This window comes from Trachypithecus francoisi, unplaced genomic scaffold (assembly GCF_009764315.1).
Source record: "Trachypithecus francoisi isolate TF-2019V2 unplaced genomic scaffold, Tfra_2.0 Lachesis_group5, whole genome shotgun sequence".
Lineage (NCBI taxonomy): Eukaryota > Metazoa > Chordata > Mammalia > Primates > Cercopithecidae > Trachypithecus > Trachypithecus francoisi.
The window spans coordinates 133005096-133022256 of NW_022681470.1; the positions used below are offsets into that span (position 1 = coordinate 133005096).

The 17161-nt window shown below is 58.6% G+C and overlaps 1 protein-coding gene across 1 annotated transcript; it reads left to right on the top strand.

Moving 5' to 3' along the window:
- Positions 1-1851: 1851 nt before the first annotated feature.
- Positions 1852-16388, top strand: NR2F6 (nuclear receptor subfamily 2 group F member 6). Its single transcript, XM_033199745.1, has 4 exons — positions 1852-2844; positions 6993-7087; positions 12267-12833; positions 15626-16388. The coding sequence occupies exons 1-4, from the start codon at positions 2567-2569 to the stop codon at positions 15898-15900; spliced, it is 1215 nt and encodes a 404-aa protein (XP_033055636.1). The 5' UTR covers positions 1852-2566; the 3' UTR covers positions 15901-16388.
- Positions 16389-17161: the final 773 nt, after the last annotated feature.

The window sequence follows — 17161 nt, forward strand, 5'->3', positions numbered from 1 at the left end:
GAGACAGGGTCTTGCTCAGGCTGGAGTGGAGTGACGTGATTATAACCCACTGCAGCCTTGAACACCTGGGCTCAAAACAGGTCTCACTTTATTGCCCCGGCTGGTCTTGAACTCCTGGCCTCAAGAGATCCTTCTGATTCGGCCTCCCAAAGTGCTGGGATTACAGGCGTGAGCCACAGCGCCTGTCTGTCTCTCATCTAAGTCTCTTTTCAATCCCTTCGGTGAGACCTCCACCCCAGTATTCCCCACCAAAGATCCTAGCAGGTCCAGGCAAGGGGCCTAGGATCCCTGTTCTCACAAATTACCAGTCACATTCCCATGCAGCCTCAGAACCAAAGGGTCTTCCCTTCCACCCACGCCTTCCTCTCTCCCAGCAGGGATTACATCAGGCTGTGGGCAGAACCCGACTCTAGACCCACGGGAAGTCCTTGCTCATGTCTAATCCTAGTCCTTCCTGCTTTCTGTATTCACTAACGCCTCCTCCTCCACCTTGCAGGCAGCCAGAACGTCCCTGGAACAGGTCGAGAGGCCCAGGGCTGGGTGTGCATGGCTCTCCCAGAACCTCAGTTTCTTTTTAAGTGTTGGGAGATCTCTAAGCATCTTTCCCCCTACTCTAGGGAGAGCAATTCTTCAAGTCTCATCAGGGCTCTGATGGGAGGCAGAGGAGGAGGTGCGCAGAGGGCACAGTCCTGGCCGGAGCTCTCAGAGGCCCAGCTGCATGCTCTGGTGTCCACCTCTGGGCTCAGGGCGGGGTGGGACCACAGTCTGGGTGGCTGGGGCCGCAAGACTCCGAGGTGAAAGGTCACTCCTGGAAGAGCTTTTCCAGCCGGTTAAAGGTTAACCTGCCCAGAGCCAGAGGCTAGGGCTTTTCCAGCTCGCCAGCCCGGACTTCGCATACAAAGGGTGTTTAATAAATGCTGGTCAGGCGGGCCCCAGCCCCGGTTCTGGGGGATGGGGTGAATTGGAGGTGGTGGCAGCTGCGAGGCTCCAGGGCGCCTGTAAGAGACATCTGCAGTCCAGCCGGCCGCCAGGCCAAGCCCTTTCTGCGAAGCACAGAAAGAAAAGGAAATTAAAAGGGAAAAGGGGCAGGCCCCCGGCAGGGGTGGTGGGCATGCCTGTCGCCTCCAGTCGCGCGGGGCGGGTGGGCGCCCTGCCCCCGGAGGCCAGAAATTCTGCAGAGGGGCCCCCTGACCTCGCGGCCCCGGCCAGCCGGTCTCAGACCACAACATCCCTTCCCCCTGGAGATTCCGGGCACCAGGTGTTAACCCGAGCAGAGAAAGGGTGGGGTGGGGGTCAGACGCGGCGACTTTCTGGAAGAGGAAGCAAACACAATCTAGGATGTGTGTGTTTGTGTGTGTGTGTGCGCGTGTGTGTCTCCTGCGCGCGTGTCTTGCGCAGGGGCGTGCCCCCCCGGGTGCCACTAGCCCCCCATCATTGCTTTGCCGGGAACGGTGGGGTGGGGGGAGGTTCCGAGGGGCGCCTCGAGGGTGATCGAGCGACCCAACGTCCAAGGCCAAAGGTGGAGGGGAGGGCCTTGGAGAGACATCTTGGTGAGGCTCGAGGAAGGGCAGAGGGCAGGCGCGGTTCAGGCTCCCGCCGCGGCCCGGCAGGGGTTAAGGCTGGAGCCGGGCGAGGGCGAGGGCGGGGGTGAGGGGCAGAGGGAGGCGGGGGAGGGTCAGGCCCCGCGGCCCCGCGCTCGGCCCCCGTCCCTCCCGCCGGCCCGTTCGCCCGGCGCCGCGCGCGGCCACCCATGCCCTTATAAGGGCGGCCGTCGCCGGGGCAACGAGCGCCCGCCCCCAGCCCGCGGCGCGCGCCCCTGCCCCCGCCCCCGCCCCCCGCCCGCCCCGCGAATGGAACGCTGTGTGTCAAACCGGCCGCAGCGCGAGGCCGGCGCGCGGGGTCGGCGGCGGTGGCGGCGGCGAGAGCGAGGCTCGGGCTCAGCCGCAGGCCCAGGCCAGGCGGGAGCGGCCGCAGCGGGGGCGGCAGCTCCAGAGGCGCCGGCCCAGCGGCCCTGCAGGCCCGGAGCGGCAGCCGCGGCCGCCGGGGGACCCAGGGGGCGCGGCGACCGGCCCCGGCGCGCACCCGCCGCCCCTCCCCCCCCGTCACGGGCGGCCGCGCAACTTGCGGCCAAACTTTCCCCCCGGCCTCCCGCGCTCGGATGGCGGCCCGCTGAGTTGGCCGCAGCCCCCGGGCGAGCGGCGGCCAGGCCAGAGGACGCCCCCTGCGCGGCTCGGGCCGGGCCATGGCCCGCGCGCCCCCGCCGGGGCCCCAGGGCGGCGGGACGCGAGTCCTTTGGGCCCCCGGCCCGCGCCTCTAGCGCGCCCCTCCCGGCCCAGGGCCCGGCCCCGCGCACGCGTGGGAAAGTTGGCCTGGAACCGGCCCGACCAGTTCCGCCCGGGCGCGCGGACCGGCCGCAGGAAGTTGCTGCAAAACTTTTTTGGGGGGTGCAGCCCGTGTCCCCCGCGCGCCGGGGCCGGATGCGCGCAGCGTAGGGTCCCCCGGGCCGAGAGGGGTGCCCGGAGGGAAGAGCGCGGAGGGGGCGCCCCGGCCCCGCTGCCCTGGGGCTATGGCCATGGTGACCGGCGGCTGGGGCGGCCCCGGCGGCGACACGAACGGCGTGGACAAGGCGGGCGGCTACCCGCGCGCGGCCGAGGACGACTCGGCCTCCCCCCCCGGTGCCGCCAGCGACGCCGAGCCGGGCGACGAGGAGCGGCCGGGGCTGCAGGTGGACTGCGTGGTGTGCGGGGACAAGTCGAGCGGCAAGCATTACGGTGTCTTCACCTGCGAGGGCTGCAAGAGCTTTTTCAAGCGGAGCATCCGCCGCAACCTCAGCTACACCTGCCGGTGAGCCCCCCCATCCGCGCGCCGCCGCCGTGCACCCCGCCCCGGCCTGGGGCGGGCCTCTGACCTGCTCGGTCACCTTGGGCCTGGCTCTGACCTTCCCTGGGCCTCCACTGCCCCCTCTGAGATAGGGGCACAGCACCCGCCTCCAGTATTCCATGGCTGGGATTGTGTATACAGTCGGCGCTGCATCATTGTAGGCTTTCCCCCATCAGGTGGTCCCTGGAGGCTTTTGCCCCAGTTACTTGCTTCTCCTTCCCCCCTCCTTTTCTCTGGGGAGGGGTCATCTCCGCGCTGGGGTGGGGGTAGGGGTGCTGTCAGGGGTGGCAGCCCAACCCCAGGGCACCCGTTCTCGGGGATCCCAGCGCGCGGGATGCCCTCGAGGGAATCGAACGTGGAACTTGGACCGTGGAGCTCGCAGCGTCCAGGGGCCATTGTCTGCGGCCGCGCGGATCGATACGGCGCGCCCTTGGGGTCAAATATCACTTCCAAAGTCGCTGTGGCTACGGAGGCGGCAGACGGAAGGAGGCTGGGGTGGCACGGGGCGGTCTTCTTCGAGTGAGGGGCCCAGCGTGGGGGTGGGGGTGGGAGTTGGCCTTGCCCATCCCGGGGAACCCCTCTGGGCTCACTCTGAGCCGTGGGTCACCGGAAATCGCCACTGGAAGGCCGGCAGGGCCACCGGAATTGACTGAAACGTCCCCCTCCCCCAGGGGTGGGTGCAGACCTGGGGCTCCTGGAAAAATCCCTTAAACTTTGGGTGTCTCTGAGACGGGCAGGGAGTGAAACGTTTCCGAGCAGGATCGCTGGGCTGTCCCAGGTCGGAGACCTTTCTGGCAGGGCGTGGCCTTTCTAGCTGTTCTGGCGGAAGGTCCCCAGGGAAAGCGATCGGGGTTGTCCAGCCCGGGAGTTCTTTTCTCACCGTTCCCGGGCAAGCATCCGATCTGTCCGTTTATAAGCCCCTACTCTGCACCCCAGGAACATACAGGGTGTCTGTAGAGCCGGTCTAGACGGTCTCATTTCCCAGCTGCACAAAACAGAGGCCCAAAGGCCCAGAAAGAGGTCCTGGTGCCTGCTTGCGTTGGACATGGAGGGACCCTGCCCGAGTTGGGGCTTTCCAGGGGGGAACTGTGGGACCAGGTAGGGGACCGCTGAGTTCGGATTGGGGTGCCCCCAGGGAGAACGGCTAATGGAAGGCTTGTTGGCTGAGGCCATCAAATAGGGCCTCAGGTACCCGAGGGTGGAGTTTGACCCCAGGTCCCGGGTCAGGGCTGGCCTGGTGTGACCATATGTGGCGGAGCTGCCTTGCTCCCTCCTCCAGCACAAACTGGGCCACTAGACTTTGGCCTCATTCTTGCTGCTGGAAAACCGCCTTCTCTCCCGTCATGTCTTTAGGGAGGGGAAGGGAGGGGGCTTAGGCAGTTTTGGGGTCCCAGGGACTTCCTGAGGCTGGGGTCAGGGAGCACCAGTTTCTGCGGGGATTGGGGGGCCCTTGCTTGGAGCTGGCAGGTTTGTGCTATGTGAGTTGTGTGACCTGGTGAGGTTACCATTCCATTCTGAGCTTCAAATGGATTTAGCAGGGTCTCGCTGGGGCCCAGCCTGGGTGGTTTGATGCCAGCCCCTCCAGAGAGACCCCAGCTCCAAGTCTAGTTCCTGAGAAGCCTCCAGTCTGGAGGAGACACAATGAGACAGATGCCCCAAGCCTGTGGGATCTGGGGCCCCAGGGAGACAGCAGAGGCTCTGCCTGGAGGAGGCTAGGGGACATGAACCTTGAAGCATGGAGTCGGCAGGTGGAAGAAAGGCCACAGAGGCATGCCAGTGTGTGGCCCAGACAAAACATTTAGTGGCAGACTGGGGGAGCTGTGCTGTAAGAGGGGACCGCGCAGCCATGCGAGAAGTCATAGCTAGGTGGGCCTGAAATGCTGGCTGAGGGTGATGGGGAGCCATGGAGGGTGTGTGAACAGGGGAGGGCTCTGATCAAATTGGACTGGAGGCCAGAAGCTCAGGGAGGAAGCTGAGTTGGGCCACGGGGTTGGGCAAAAAAGCATGCACTCTTTAGGTGGGATAATAGGAAGAACTTAACTGCTTTCCTCCTTGGAGGGACGGATCTGTCCCAATTCTACAGCTGGAGAAGTTGATACAGAAGGTTCAGGGCCTCCCCTGAGGTCAGGGGCCCCTGAGCCGCGCCTCTCCCTGCCTGCAGGGCCGCCCCAGGCCAGGCTGTTTCCACCCGGCTGCCCTGGATCCTCCCACCATCCCGCGGCTGGGCTTTGTTCTGGTTCTGCCTGAGCTCCCTCTGCCCTAGTGGGGCCTCTTCCCAGGGGCTCAGCGGCTGGTGCTGTGGGACCCAGGCAGTGGTGGGGGTGTAGGGGAGGATGGGGGTGTTGGGGAGATGGGCGCAGAGCCTCAGCTTTCCTAAGTTGGGTTCCCCGCCTGGGGTCTGGGTCTTGACACTGTCCTCCGTGAACCCCTCTGACCCAGTCCATCCCATATAGGGCGGTATCTGGCCTCCCATTTTCAGATGAGGAAACCAAGGCTCAGTGGGGCAGTCGCCACCTGAGGGGTGGGGCTGTGTGTCTGCAGCTGAGATTCATCTGGTTTTTGTTTTGCTTTTGAGACGGAGTTTCACTCTTGTTGTCCATGCCGGAGTGCAATGGTGCGATTTCGGCTCACTGCAACCTCTGCCTCCTGGGTTCAAGCGGTTCTCCTGCCTCAGCCTCCCAAATAGCTGGAATTGCAGGCATGTGCCACCACGCCTGGCTAATTTTGTATTTTTAGTAGAGGCGGGTTTTCTCTATGTTGTTCAGGCTGGTCTTAAACTCCCAACCTCAGGTGATCCCCCTGCCTCGGCCTCCCAAAGTGCCAGGATTACAGGCATGAGCCACCGCACCCAGCCCTTTTTTTTTTTTTTTCTTTTTTTGAGGCAGAGTCTCACTCTGTCGCCCAGGCTGGAATGCAGTGGGTCAATCTTGGGTCACTGCAACCTCCACCTACCCAGTTCAAGCGATTCTCCTTCCTCAGCCTCCCAAGTAGCTGGGATTACAGGCATGCGCCACCACGCCCAGCTCGTTTTTGTATTTTTAGTAGAGATGGGGTTTCACCATGTTGGCCAGGCTGTTCTTGAACTGACTTCAGGTGATCCATCCTCCTCTGCCTCCCAAAGTGCTGGGATTACAGGCGTGAGCCACCACAGAGATGCATCTATTTAATTCCCTTAAGTGATGGTTCCACTCTGTGAATGTCTCTGCGTATCCCCTGGGTGTCCAGCTGGGACCCCACAGGCAGTCGCGCCAGGCCCAGGCCTTGGAGAGCCCCCAGCTGCTGGTGGCAAGAGACCAGGGGAGTCCAAGGGCATGGGCCAAGGGGAGAAGGTTCTGGGGACATTTGAAGAATAAGGCCTGGACCTTCCTGCCTGGGGCTGACCCAGGATGGGGAGCTCACCTCCTCTCAGGGTGGGGCCACCTGTCTCATCCCTGCAAGAGGCGATGGTATTCGCTGAGGGCTGACCAGGAGAATCTCAAGCTTTCGTAGGGGTTGGGTGGTCCTCCCAGAAGAGCACAGGAGTGGGACCTTCAGGGCGGAGGACCCGAGTGACTTTGTTTACTTACTCATTCATTGGTGTGGGCTTTGTGTGGGTGATAATGCAGGGGCCCCACAGACCACTAGCCTCTGGCCTGACCCCTAGTTAACTCACAAAGCCTAGCTTTCTGACCATGTCCTCTCTGCCTTCACATCATTTTGGGGACAATGACCCTGCTCAGCCTGACAGTGACCAAATAAAATGAAACCCTTTAGGCCTCCATATGTGTGTATTTCAGCCCTTTTGCTCTGGCTATACTCTGTCTCTGGGATCACCCCTCCAGTCACCTGGAGAACTCCTATTCATCCTTCAAAACCCAGTGCCAACGTGCCCTCCCTGGGTTGCTCATCTGCTTTTCCACAGATTCCACTTCATCCATCACCACCCATCCAGGTTATCCTGTCTGCTTTGCAGACCTGCAGGCTGAGCTCCTGTACCCGTTCGGGGCTGCCTCCCCAGTCTAGAGGGCCCCTACTCGTATTTCTGAGGGGCAGCCTCCAAAGGCAGCTCATAGGCTGGTTGGGGGAGGAGGACGTGGGGGTCTCAGGGAGCCCTGGCCTCTGTGTGCCCCCAGGTCCAACCGTGACTGCCAGATCGACCAGCACCACCGGAACCAGTGCCAGTACTGCCGTCTCAAGAAGTGCTTCCGGGTGGGCATGAGGAAGGAGGGTGAGTACGCGCTGGGGACACACTGGGGACGATCACAGCAGCTAGGGCTGGGGTGAACAAACAGCTTCTTCCTCCCCTTTTCCCTCCCTTTCACAGGGGTCTGGGTGCCTCAGGGGGTGGGGCCCAGCGCCTGCTAACCTCATTACCACTGATCCCTTGATCCAGTGGGCTATGGTCTGGCCCTAGGCTGGAGGAATCCAATTAGGATCCCTGGCCCCCTGGTGCTGCCATGGAGCTGAAGAGGCCAGGGACGCCCCACAAGGGACCTACCCCAGCCCCATTCTCTTGCAGGAGCTCCCCTCCCCAATTGCCCCCGACTCCGGCCTCAGAGGCCAGTTCCCTGGCCCTGACACCTTGGTGACCTCTTGTCTGCTAGCGTGGCCACTGCTTTCTGAACAAGGATGTGTGTGTGTGTATGTGTTTTTTTATTTGATTTGCTTCCCCTCCACCCTTCACCCATGCTTTTTGTTTGCCCAAGGCAGGAACTCTGCCTGATTAAGGCAAAGGGCAGCTTACCCTTTCTCCTGACCCAGGGCACTGGGAGCAAGAGTGAGGCCCGGCTGTCTCTGCTCAGGAAACCTGGGTGGATGGGCGTATTCTGGGCCAGTGGGCCTAGAACTCTGCCAAACCCCCTTAGAATTCAAGTAGAACCCAGAGATTTCCACATGGATTTCTGGGGTTCAGGAATAGAATCTAGCCTATTGGTGGCCTACGCCTGTAATCCCAGCACTTTGGGAGGCCGAGGAGGGCGGATCACGAGATCAGGAGATCGAGACCATCCTGGCTAACATGGTGAAACCCCGTCTCTACTAAAAATATAAAAAATTAGCCGGGCGTGGTAGCGGGCACCTGAGTCCCACCTACTTGGGAGGCTGAGGCAGGAGAATGGCGTGAACCCGGAAGGCGGAGCTTGCAGTGAGCCGACATCACGCCACTGCACTCCAGCCTGGGCGACAGTGAGACTCCGTCTCAAAAAAAAAAAAAAAAAAAGAATCTAGCCTATTGGATGAGATCTCCTGTGCTGGGTTTCAGGTTCCTCTGGGGACTGTGTCGTGGGCCAGGCTGGCAGTTCTTTCTAGTGTCTAACCTGAGCCTCTCTTGCTTTGAAGTTTTGTTTTCATTATTTTATATTTTATTTTATTTTATTTTATTTTATTTTATTTTATTTATTTTGAGATGGAGTCTCATTCCATCTTCCAGGCTGGAGTGCAGTGGTGTGATTTCAGTTCACTGCAGCCTCCGCCTCCTGGGTTCAAGTCATTGTTCTGCCTCTGCCTCCTGAGTATCTGGGACTACAGATAACGGGCCAACACGTCCAGCTAATTTTTGTATTTTGTTTTGTTTTGTTTTTGAGACAGAGTCTTGCTGTGTTGCCAGGCTGGAGTGCTGTGGCCGGATCTCGGCTCACTGCAACCTCCGACTCCCTGGTTCAAGCGATTCTCCTGCCTCAGCCTCCTCAGTAGCTGGAATTACAGGGATACGCCCCCATGCCCGGCTGATTTTTTTTTTTTTTTTTTTTTTTTGAGACGGAGTCTCACTCTGTCGCCCAGGCTGGAGTGCAGTGGCGTGATCTCGGCTCACTGCAAGCTCCGCCTCCTGGGTTCACGCCATTCTCCTGCCTCAGCCTCCCGAGTAGCTGGGACTACAGGCGCTCGCCACCTCGCCCGGCTAGTTTTTTGTATTTTTTAGTAGATACGGGGTTTCACCATGTTAGCCAGGATGGTCTCGATCTCCTGACCTTGTAATCTGCCTGCCTCGGCCTCCCAAAGTGCTGGGATTACAGGTGTGAGCCACTGCGCCCGGCCCAATTTTTGTATTTTTAATAGAGATGGAGTTTCACTATGTTGGCAAGGATGGTCTCGATCTCCTGATCTCATGATCCACCTGCCTCAGCCTCCCAAAGTGTTGGGATTACAGGCATGAGCCACTGCGCCCGGCCTAATTTTTGTAGTTTTAATAGAGATGGGGTTGGCCGGGTGCGTTGGCTCAATCCTGTAATCCCAACACTTTGGGAGGCCGAGGCGGGCGGATCATGAGGTCAGGAGATCGAGACCATCCTGGCTAACACAGTGAAACCCCGTCTCTACTAAAAATACAAAAACATTAGCGGGGCATGGTGGCAGGCGCCTGTAGTCCCAGCTACTCAGGAGGCTGAGGCAGGAGAATGGCGTGAACCTAGGAGGCAGAGCTTGCAGTGAGCCGAGATCGCACCACTGCACTCCAGCCTGGGCGACAGAGCGAGACTCCGTCTCAAAAATAAAAAATAAAAATAAATAAATAAATAAATAGAGATGAGGTTTCACCATGTTGGCCAGGCCGGAGTCTCCCAACTGCTGACCCCAGGTGATCCGCTTGCCTCAGCCTCCCAAAGTGCTCGGATTATAGGCATGAGCCACCCCACGTGGCTGCTTTTTAAATTTATTTTCTAGAGACAGGGTCCCACTATGTGGCCCAGGCTAGTCTTGAACTCCTGGCTTTAAGTGATCCTCCCACCTTCGCCTCCCAAACTACTGGGATTACAGGAATGAACCACCATACTTGGCCTAAAGCTGTTGTTTTTTGTCTAGGCCTTGGTGGGAGAAGCTGAGAGAGACAGCTGAGGAGCTTTCTTTTAAAACTGATCCCTCCCTGTGGCGCTTTTAAGTTTGGGGGTAACTTTCTTATCCCTGCCCCCACAACATGGATTTTGCCTCTACTTATCTGTTTTACCTAAAATTCTCATATATCTCAAGTCATGTCCTCAGAGCAAACAGCCTCGCCAGAAGTCTCTAAAAGCCTCGGGTGGAAATATGTATGATGACAGCTCATGCTTTAAGCACAGTCCTGCGTCGGGGCCTTTGCACGTGCTGTTCCCTCTTCCTGGAGTGCACTTTTTCTAGATCTGTACACCTCAGCCTCCTGAGTGGCTGAGAGTATAGGCGATCGCTACCATGCTCGGCTAATTTCTTAATTTTTTGTAGAGATGGGGTCTCGCTATGTTGCCCAGGCTGGTCTTGAACTCCTGGGCTCAAACCTCAGCCTCCCAAAGTGCTGGGCTTGCAAATGGGAGCCACTGTCTGCATTTTACAGATGAGGAAACTAAGGCACACAGATTGGTGAGGCCATTTGTCAGAGCAACAGAGTTGTGATTGGGATTTGAACCTCCACAGTCTGGGCTGAAGAGCTGGTGAGTGGTTTGGGGAGGAGTGAACAGAAAGTGCAAAGGCCAGCTGGGCGCAGTGGCTCATGCCTGTAATCCCTGCACTTTGGGAGGCCGAGGCAGGTGTATCACGAGGTCAGGAGATTGAGACCATCCTGGCCAACATGGTGAAACCCTGTTTCTACTAAAAATACAAAAATTAGCTGGGCGTGGTGGCAGGTGCCTGTAATCCCAGCTACTCGGGAGGCTGAGGCAGGAGAATCACTTGAACCCGGGAGTTGGAGGCTGCAGTGAGCCGAGATCATGCCACTGCACTCCAGCCTGGTGACAAAGCAGAACTCCATCTCAAAAAGAAAGAGAGAGAGAGGAATAAAGGAAAGGAAAGAAGGAAGGGAGAGCGAGAGGGAGGGAAAAAAGAAAAAGTCCATAGGCCCTGGGGTGGGAATGTGGCCGTGTGAGGGAGTGGTGGTTGCTCACAAGCCAGTGAGCAAAGGGGGAAGAAGCTCCCTGGAGGAGGGGAACCACTTTTGGGCCTCATCCGCCTGTCCTCATTTGAGAGTTGACTTAGACTCAGGGACCCCTTGGAGCGGGCTTCAACCCAGGTCCCGGCTTCTCCGCTCAGCGCTGTTCGCCCCCGGATTCTGCCCGCATTCCCCTCTGGTGTTCGCTCTATGCAGAGTTGACCTGGAGTTCACGGAGGTGATGAGATGGGGCATGCCAACTCATTAAAGCTCATTAATTAGTCTGCTGGCAACCAGCCCAGTCTGCCCTGCCACCCTGCCCACCGCAGCACAAGCCAGGCAGGCACGTGGCCAACCCTCTGCCTCTTTGTGCCTCAGTTTCCCTTTTCTCGCCCACCTGCTCACTGCAGACATGTGCCCAAGCCAGCAGCAGGGCCTCCCCACTTCATAAGCAAGACTACTGATGGCGACTAATGTTTACTGAGGACCTACTGCAGCCCCCCCAGGACCCCTCCCTACTGTGGGTCCCCCCCAACCCTTCCCTGCATTGTGGCCTCTGCAGGGACCAAGACCGGCCCTCAGGGGTCATCATCTGGTGGGGAGGGGATGGAAGGTAGAGAAATGATCCCCGCTCCATAGTAGAGAGCTAGTGCTAGGCCGGGGGCGGTGGCTCAAGCCTGTAATCCCAGCACTTTGGGAGGCCGAGTCGGGTGGATCACGAGGTCAGGAGATCGAGACCATCCTGGCTAACACGGTGAAACCCCGTCTCTACTAAAAAATACAAAAAACTAGCCGGACGAGGTGGTGGGCGCCTGTAGTCCCAGCTGCTCGGAGGCTGAGGCAGGAGAATGGCGTGAACCCGGGAGGCGGAGCTTGCAGTGAGCCGAGATCCGGCCACAGCACTCCAGCCTGGGCGACAGAGCGAGACTCCGTCTCAAAAAAAAAAAAAAAAAAAAAGAGCTAGTGCTGGGTGGGTATTGATTTCTTGCTTTGGGGACCAGGCTGGCCAGGGTCCCCAAGTCCTCCTTGGCCCATCCTCAGCTCTGGGAACCCCATGACTAACAGATGGAGGCTCCAAAAGGTTTATTAGATGCTCCTCGTCCCCAGGAGCTGGGGGTGGGGAGTGGTGGCTGGACCTGGACAGGGGCTCCTGGACCCTGACTTTAACCAGCCTGGTGCCCATGGGGTGGGGTTGGGCGTTCTGGGAAAGGCTGGGCCTGGGGGCTTTGGAGGGGAGGGCCTGAGTGACCTCTTGATGACTTTTGTCTCCCTTCCCCGTTATTCTCCTTACTTTTCCTACCTTGTCCTTCCCTACCTGCCCCGCCCCCCATGTCTCTCTGGGCACCTACTTGGCCCCTCATTCCTTCCGCTCTCTTCTGTCCCTCTCTTCTCTCTATACCCCTTGCTCCCCTTCCTGTCTCACCCATCTCCTATCTCCACTCCTCCCGGCCTTCTGTGCCCCGCCCTCCCCTCCCCTAATTCCTGTCCCTCCCTCGTTTCCTGCTGTGGCCACCCCCCCCAACCCCCCCCCCCGCCTCCCCTCCCGCCCGCATGTCCCTCCTGTCCCTGCCTCCCGCAGCGGTGCAGCGCGGCCGCATCCCGCACTCGCTGCCTGGCGCTGTGGCCACCTCCTCGGGCAGCCCCCCGGGCTCGGCGCTGGCGGCGGTGGCGGGCGGCGGAGACCTTTTCCCGGGGCAGCCGGTGTCCGAACTGATTGCGCAACTGCTGCGCGCTGAGCCCTACCCTGCGGCTGCCGGACGCTTCGGCGCAGGGGGTGGCGCGGCGGGCGCGGTGCTGGGCATCGACAACGTGTGCGAGCTGGCGGCGCGGCTGCTCTTCAGCACCGTGGAGTGGGCGCGCCACGCGCCCTTCTTCCCCGAGCTGCCGGTGGCCGACCAGGTGGCGCTGCTGCGCCTGAGCTGGAGCGAGCTCTTCGTGCTGAACGCGGCGCAGGCGGCGCTGCCCCTGCACACGGCGCCGCTACTGGCCGCCGCCGGCCTCCACGCCGCACCCATGGCCGCCGAGCGCGCCGTGGCCTTCATGGACCAGGTGCGGGCCTTCCAGGAGCAGGTGGACAAGCTGGGCCGCCTGCAGGTCGACTCGGCCGAGTACGGCTGCCTCAAGGCCATCGCGCTCTTCACGCCCGGTGAGTCACGCTCCGAAGGGGGCCGCGGGATGGGGGGACCCAAGGGAGGTTAGGAGGCGGGCAGCCTGGACCCAGACACCGGCCCCCATAGCGCCCCGCTCGCTCCCTAGGCCTGGCGCCCTGCAAGCGCCGTGAGCGAACGCTCATGGGTGGCCGTAGAGGGGTGATGTAAGCAGTGTGACACAGTGACACCCCCATTGCGTGATTCCAACACTCTTGGAGAACTCTGAACCCCGGACCCCAGACCCCTCTTCCTGTTCCCAGGCTCCCTGAGACCCCTACTCCCTCACCAAAGGTCTCTTCACGCTTAGTGAGCACTGATACCACAAAGTTGGGGGGACGTGGGAGGGACGGTCCTAACCCCCTGTTTCTCGCCCCCTCAGGCACTCCCACTGCCTGATCCCTGGGCTCCCAGGGCAACCTGCAGGTCGCCAGGGTTGTAGGGATCTGGGTAGGGGCGTGGCTCGGAGGCCCCTCCCATTGAGGGGCGGGGCAGCCCCAGAACTTTCGTAACCATCAACTATGGAGCAGTGGTAGCCCTATGAGCAGTGGTAGCCCTATCGTATTCCAGCGACTGGCGGTGCAGCCAGCTTTTTTTTTTTCCACTTTATTGTTTTATTTGTATTTCTATTTTTTGAGACTAGGTCTCACCCTGTCACCCACGCTATGGTCCGAACACGGTTCACTGCAGCCTCGAAATTCAGGGCTCGAGCAATTGTCCCTCCCAAGTCAGCCTCTTGAGTAGCTGGGACCACAGGCGTGCACCACCATTCCTGGCTAATTTTGTTTTAAAAGTTTTCTGTAGAGACATGGTCTCACCATGTTGCCCAGGCTGGTCTTGAACTCCTGGGCACAAGCAGTCCTGCCTCAGCCACCCAAAGTGCTAGGATTACAGGCGTGTGCCACCATGCCTTTAGACAAAGGTCTTTCCAGCGTGTCTCCTGGGAGTTCTTTCACCTACTGGAAGCCCCTAGATCCCATCAGAGGTATCTTTGGGGCTAGGAACCAGATCCAGGCTACTCTGGGAGGTGGCTTTCATTTGATAAATAATGGTTTTGGTCCTGCAAGGTGGCTCAGGCCTGTAGCCACAGCACTTTGGGAAGCAGAGTTGGGAGAATCGCTTGAGCCCAGGAGTTCCAGGCTCCAGTGAGCTCTGATGACCACACTGCACTTGAGCCTGCTCAACAGAGTGAGACTGCGTCTCGAAAATCAATAAATATGGCTTTATTTATTGTTTTCCCAGAAGATTCTTCTTGGCTTCCCATCGTCTTGGGTCTCTCTAGAGGCTGCCACATTCTCTCACACCGCAGGCCCTTCTGGGCTCTGTCTTCCTCACCAAATTTCCTTCCCAGCCCCACCTTCCCTGTAAGCTTCCTTAGAACCTGTCTCCTTGGCCAGGCCGCTGGCTCTGTAATCCTAGCACTTTGAGAGACCGAGGTGGGGAGATTGCTTGAGATCAGGAGTTCAAGACCAGCCTGGCCAACATAGCGAAACCTGTCTCTACTAAAAATACAAAAATTAGCTGGGTGTGGTGGAGCGTGCCTGTAATGCCAGCTACTCGTGAGGCTAAGGCAGGAGAATCACTTGAACCCAGAGGTGGAGGTTGCAGTGAGATCGTGCCACTGCACTTCTACCTGGGGGACAGTGTGAGACTCCGTCTTTTTATTTTTTTGGAATGGAGTCTCGCTCAGTTGCCCAGGCTGGAGTGCAGTGGCGTGATCTCGGCTCACTGCAAGCTCCGCCTCCCGGGTTCACGCTGTTCTCCTGCCTCAGTCTCCTGAGTAGCTGGGACTACAGGTGCCCGCCACCACGCCCGGCTAAATTTTTTTTTGCATTTTTAAGTAGAGACGGGGTTTCACTGTGTTAGCCAGGATGGTCTCGATCTCCTGACCTCGTGACCTGTCCGCCTAGGCCGAGACTCCATCTTAAAGGAAAAAAATTAGGCTGGGTGCGGTGGCTCACGCCTGTAATCCCAGCACTTTGGGAGCGAGACTTCATCTCAAAAAAAAAAAAAAAAAAAACAAAAAAAGAAAAGAAAAAAACATTAGAACCTGTCTCCCTGCCAAAGGCATCAGTTGGGCACCAGCCACCCTTGAAACATCATTGCCTGCACCTCTGTGTCACTGTGTCACTGGTTAGATGAGAACACCTCCCTATCTCTGGAGGATCGACACTGCCTTAGATATTCGCATTTGCATCCCAGGGTCCCATCACCCTCTTCTGTCTCCTTTTTTTTTTTTTTTTTTTTTTTGGAGACAGGGTCTTATTACTCTGTCGCCCAGGTTGTGCTATGATCATGGGTCGCTGTAGCCTCAAACTCCTGGGCTCAAGAGATCCTTCCACCTCAGCCTCCTCCTGAGGAGCTGGGACTGTAGGCACGTGCCATCACACTGGGCTAATTTTATTTATTTATTTATTTAGAAACAGGGTCTCCCTCTGTTGCCCAGGCTGGAGTGCAGTGGCACGATCTCGGCTCACTGCAACTTCCACCTCCCAGGCTCAAGCGATCCTCCCATTAGCCTTCTGAGTAGCTGGGACTACAGGCACATGCTATCATGTCTGGCTAATTATTCTTAATTATTAGTAGAGATGGAGTTTCACCATGTTGGCCAGGCTGGTCTTGAATGATGCTCCTGCCTCGGCCTCCCAAAGTGGTGGGACTGTGGCCGTGAGCCATCAGGCCCAGCCCCCGTTCTTACCCACAGTTGCAAGTGGTATCCCCTAGTCACCCCTGTGGGCCCTGTGTTCTCTGGCTGTCTCCCACCCTGTCTGACTTGCCTTTGTCCCCCTAGATGCCTGTGGCCTCTCGGACCCGGCCCACGTGGAAAGCCTGCAGGAGAAGGCGCAGGTGGCCCTCACCGAGTACGTGCGGGCGCAGTACCCATCCCAGCCCCAGCGCTTTGGGCGCCTGCTGCTGCGGCTGCCCGCCCTGCGCGCAGTCCCTGCCTCCCTCATCTCCCAGCTGTTCTTCATGCGCCTGGTGGGGAAGACGCCCATTGAGACACTGATCAGAGACATGCTGCTGTCGGGGAGTACCTTCAACTGGCCCTATGGCTCAGGCCAGTGACCATGACGGGGCCACGTGCGCTGTGGCCAGGCCTGCAGACAGACCTCAAGGGACAGGGAATGCTGAGGCCTCGAAGGGCCTCCCGGGGCCCAGGACCCTAGCTTCTCTCCTCAGACTTCTATTTTTTAAAGACTGTGAAATGTTTGTCTTTTCTGTTTTTTAAATGATCACGAAACCAAAAAGAGACTGATCATCCAGGCCTCAGCCTCGTCCTCCCCAGAACCCCTGGCCAGGATGGAGGTAAGGGATGGAGGGTCCAATCCTGGGACAGCCTTGTCCCTCAGCACCCCAAGCATGAACTTGTGGGATGGTAGGGTTGGCTTCCCTGGCATGATGGACAAAGGCCTGGCGTCTGGGCCGGAGGGGCCGCTCCAGTGGGCAGGGGTAGCTAGCGTGTGCCAGGCAGATCCTCTGGACACGTAATCTATGTCAGACACTACATGATGACTCAATCAAGGCCAATAATAAAGACATTTCCTACCTGCACAGCCTCCCTGGTCTTTTTTTTTTTTTTTTTTTTGAGACAGAGTCATACTTCATCACCCAGGCTGGAGTGCAGTGGCACCATCTCGGCTCACTGCAACCTCTGCCTCACAGTTCAGGCGATTCTCCTGCCTCAGCCTCCCCAGTAGCTGGAACTACAGGCACCCACCATGATGCCCAGCTAATTTTTTTTGTATTTTTGGTAGAGATGGGGTTTCACCATGTTGACCAGGTTGGTCTCGAACTCCTGACCTCAGGTGATCCACCACCCCTGCCCTTGGCCTCCAAAAGTGCAGGGATTACAAGCGTGAGCCACCACACCTATCTTCACTTAATTATTTTATTCGGTCGGCTCTTACTCTCTGCCTCCCGGGTTCAAGCAATTCTCCTGCCTCAGCCTCCTGAGTAGTTGGGATTACAGGTGTGCACCACCACGTTCAGCTGATTTTTGTACTTTAGAGATGGGGTTTTGCCATGTTGGCCAGGCTGGTCTCGAACTCCTGACAGGTGGTCCACCAGCCTTGACCTCCCAAAGTGGTGTGATTATAGGCATGAGCCACCAGGCCCTTAATTCTGTTTGGGCTCTGATGTCCTTGGGAGAAATCTCTGAGGCCAGTCCTGTCACATGAGTTCAGGCCAGCCAAGCAGACCACCATTCCATGGGTCACGGCGACTGGTTTATGGAGGGCCTGAGATTCCGAACTAGCCAGTGAGATTCCACAGCGGGATTTGGAACTGGGAGAATCTAATTAAAGCAGAGCCAAGGATGGAAGATCAA

Excerpts from the sequence above, each read along its gene's own strand:
- NR2F6 (XM_033199745.1), top strand. The coding sequence starts at position 2,567 with ATGGCCATGGTGACCGGCGGCTGGGGCGGCCCCGGCGGCGACACGAAC. Across the intron at positions 2,845-6,992 it reads AACCTCAGCTACACCTGCCG|GTCCAACCGTGACTGCCAGA; the intron begins GTGAGCCCCCCC and ends GTGTGCCCCCAG. Across the intron at positions 7,088-12,266 it reads GGTGGGCATGAGGAAGGAGG|CGGTGCAGCGCGGCCGCATC; the intron begins GTGAGTACGCGC and ends TGCCTCCCGCAG.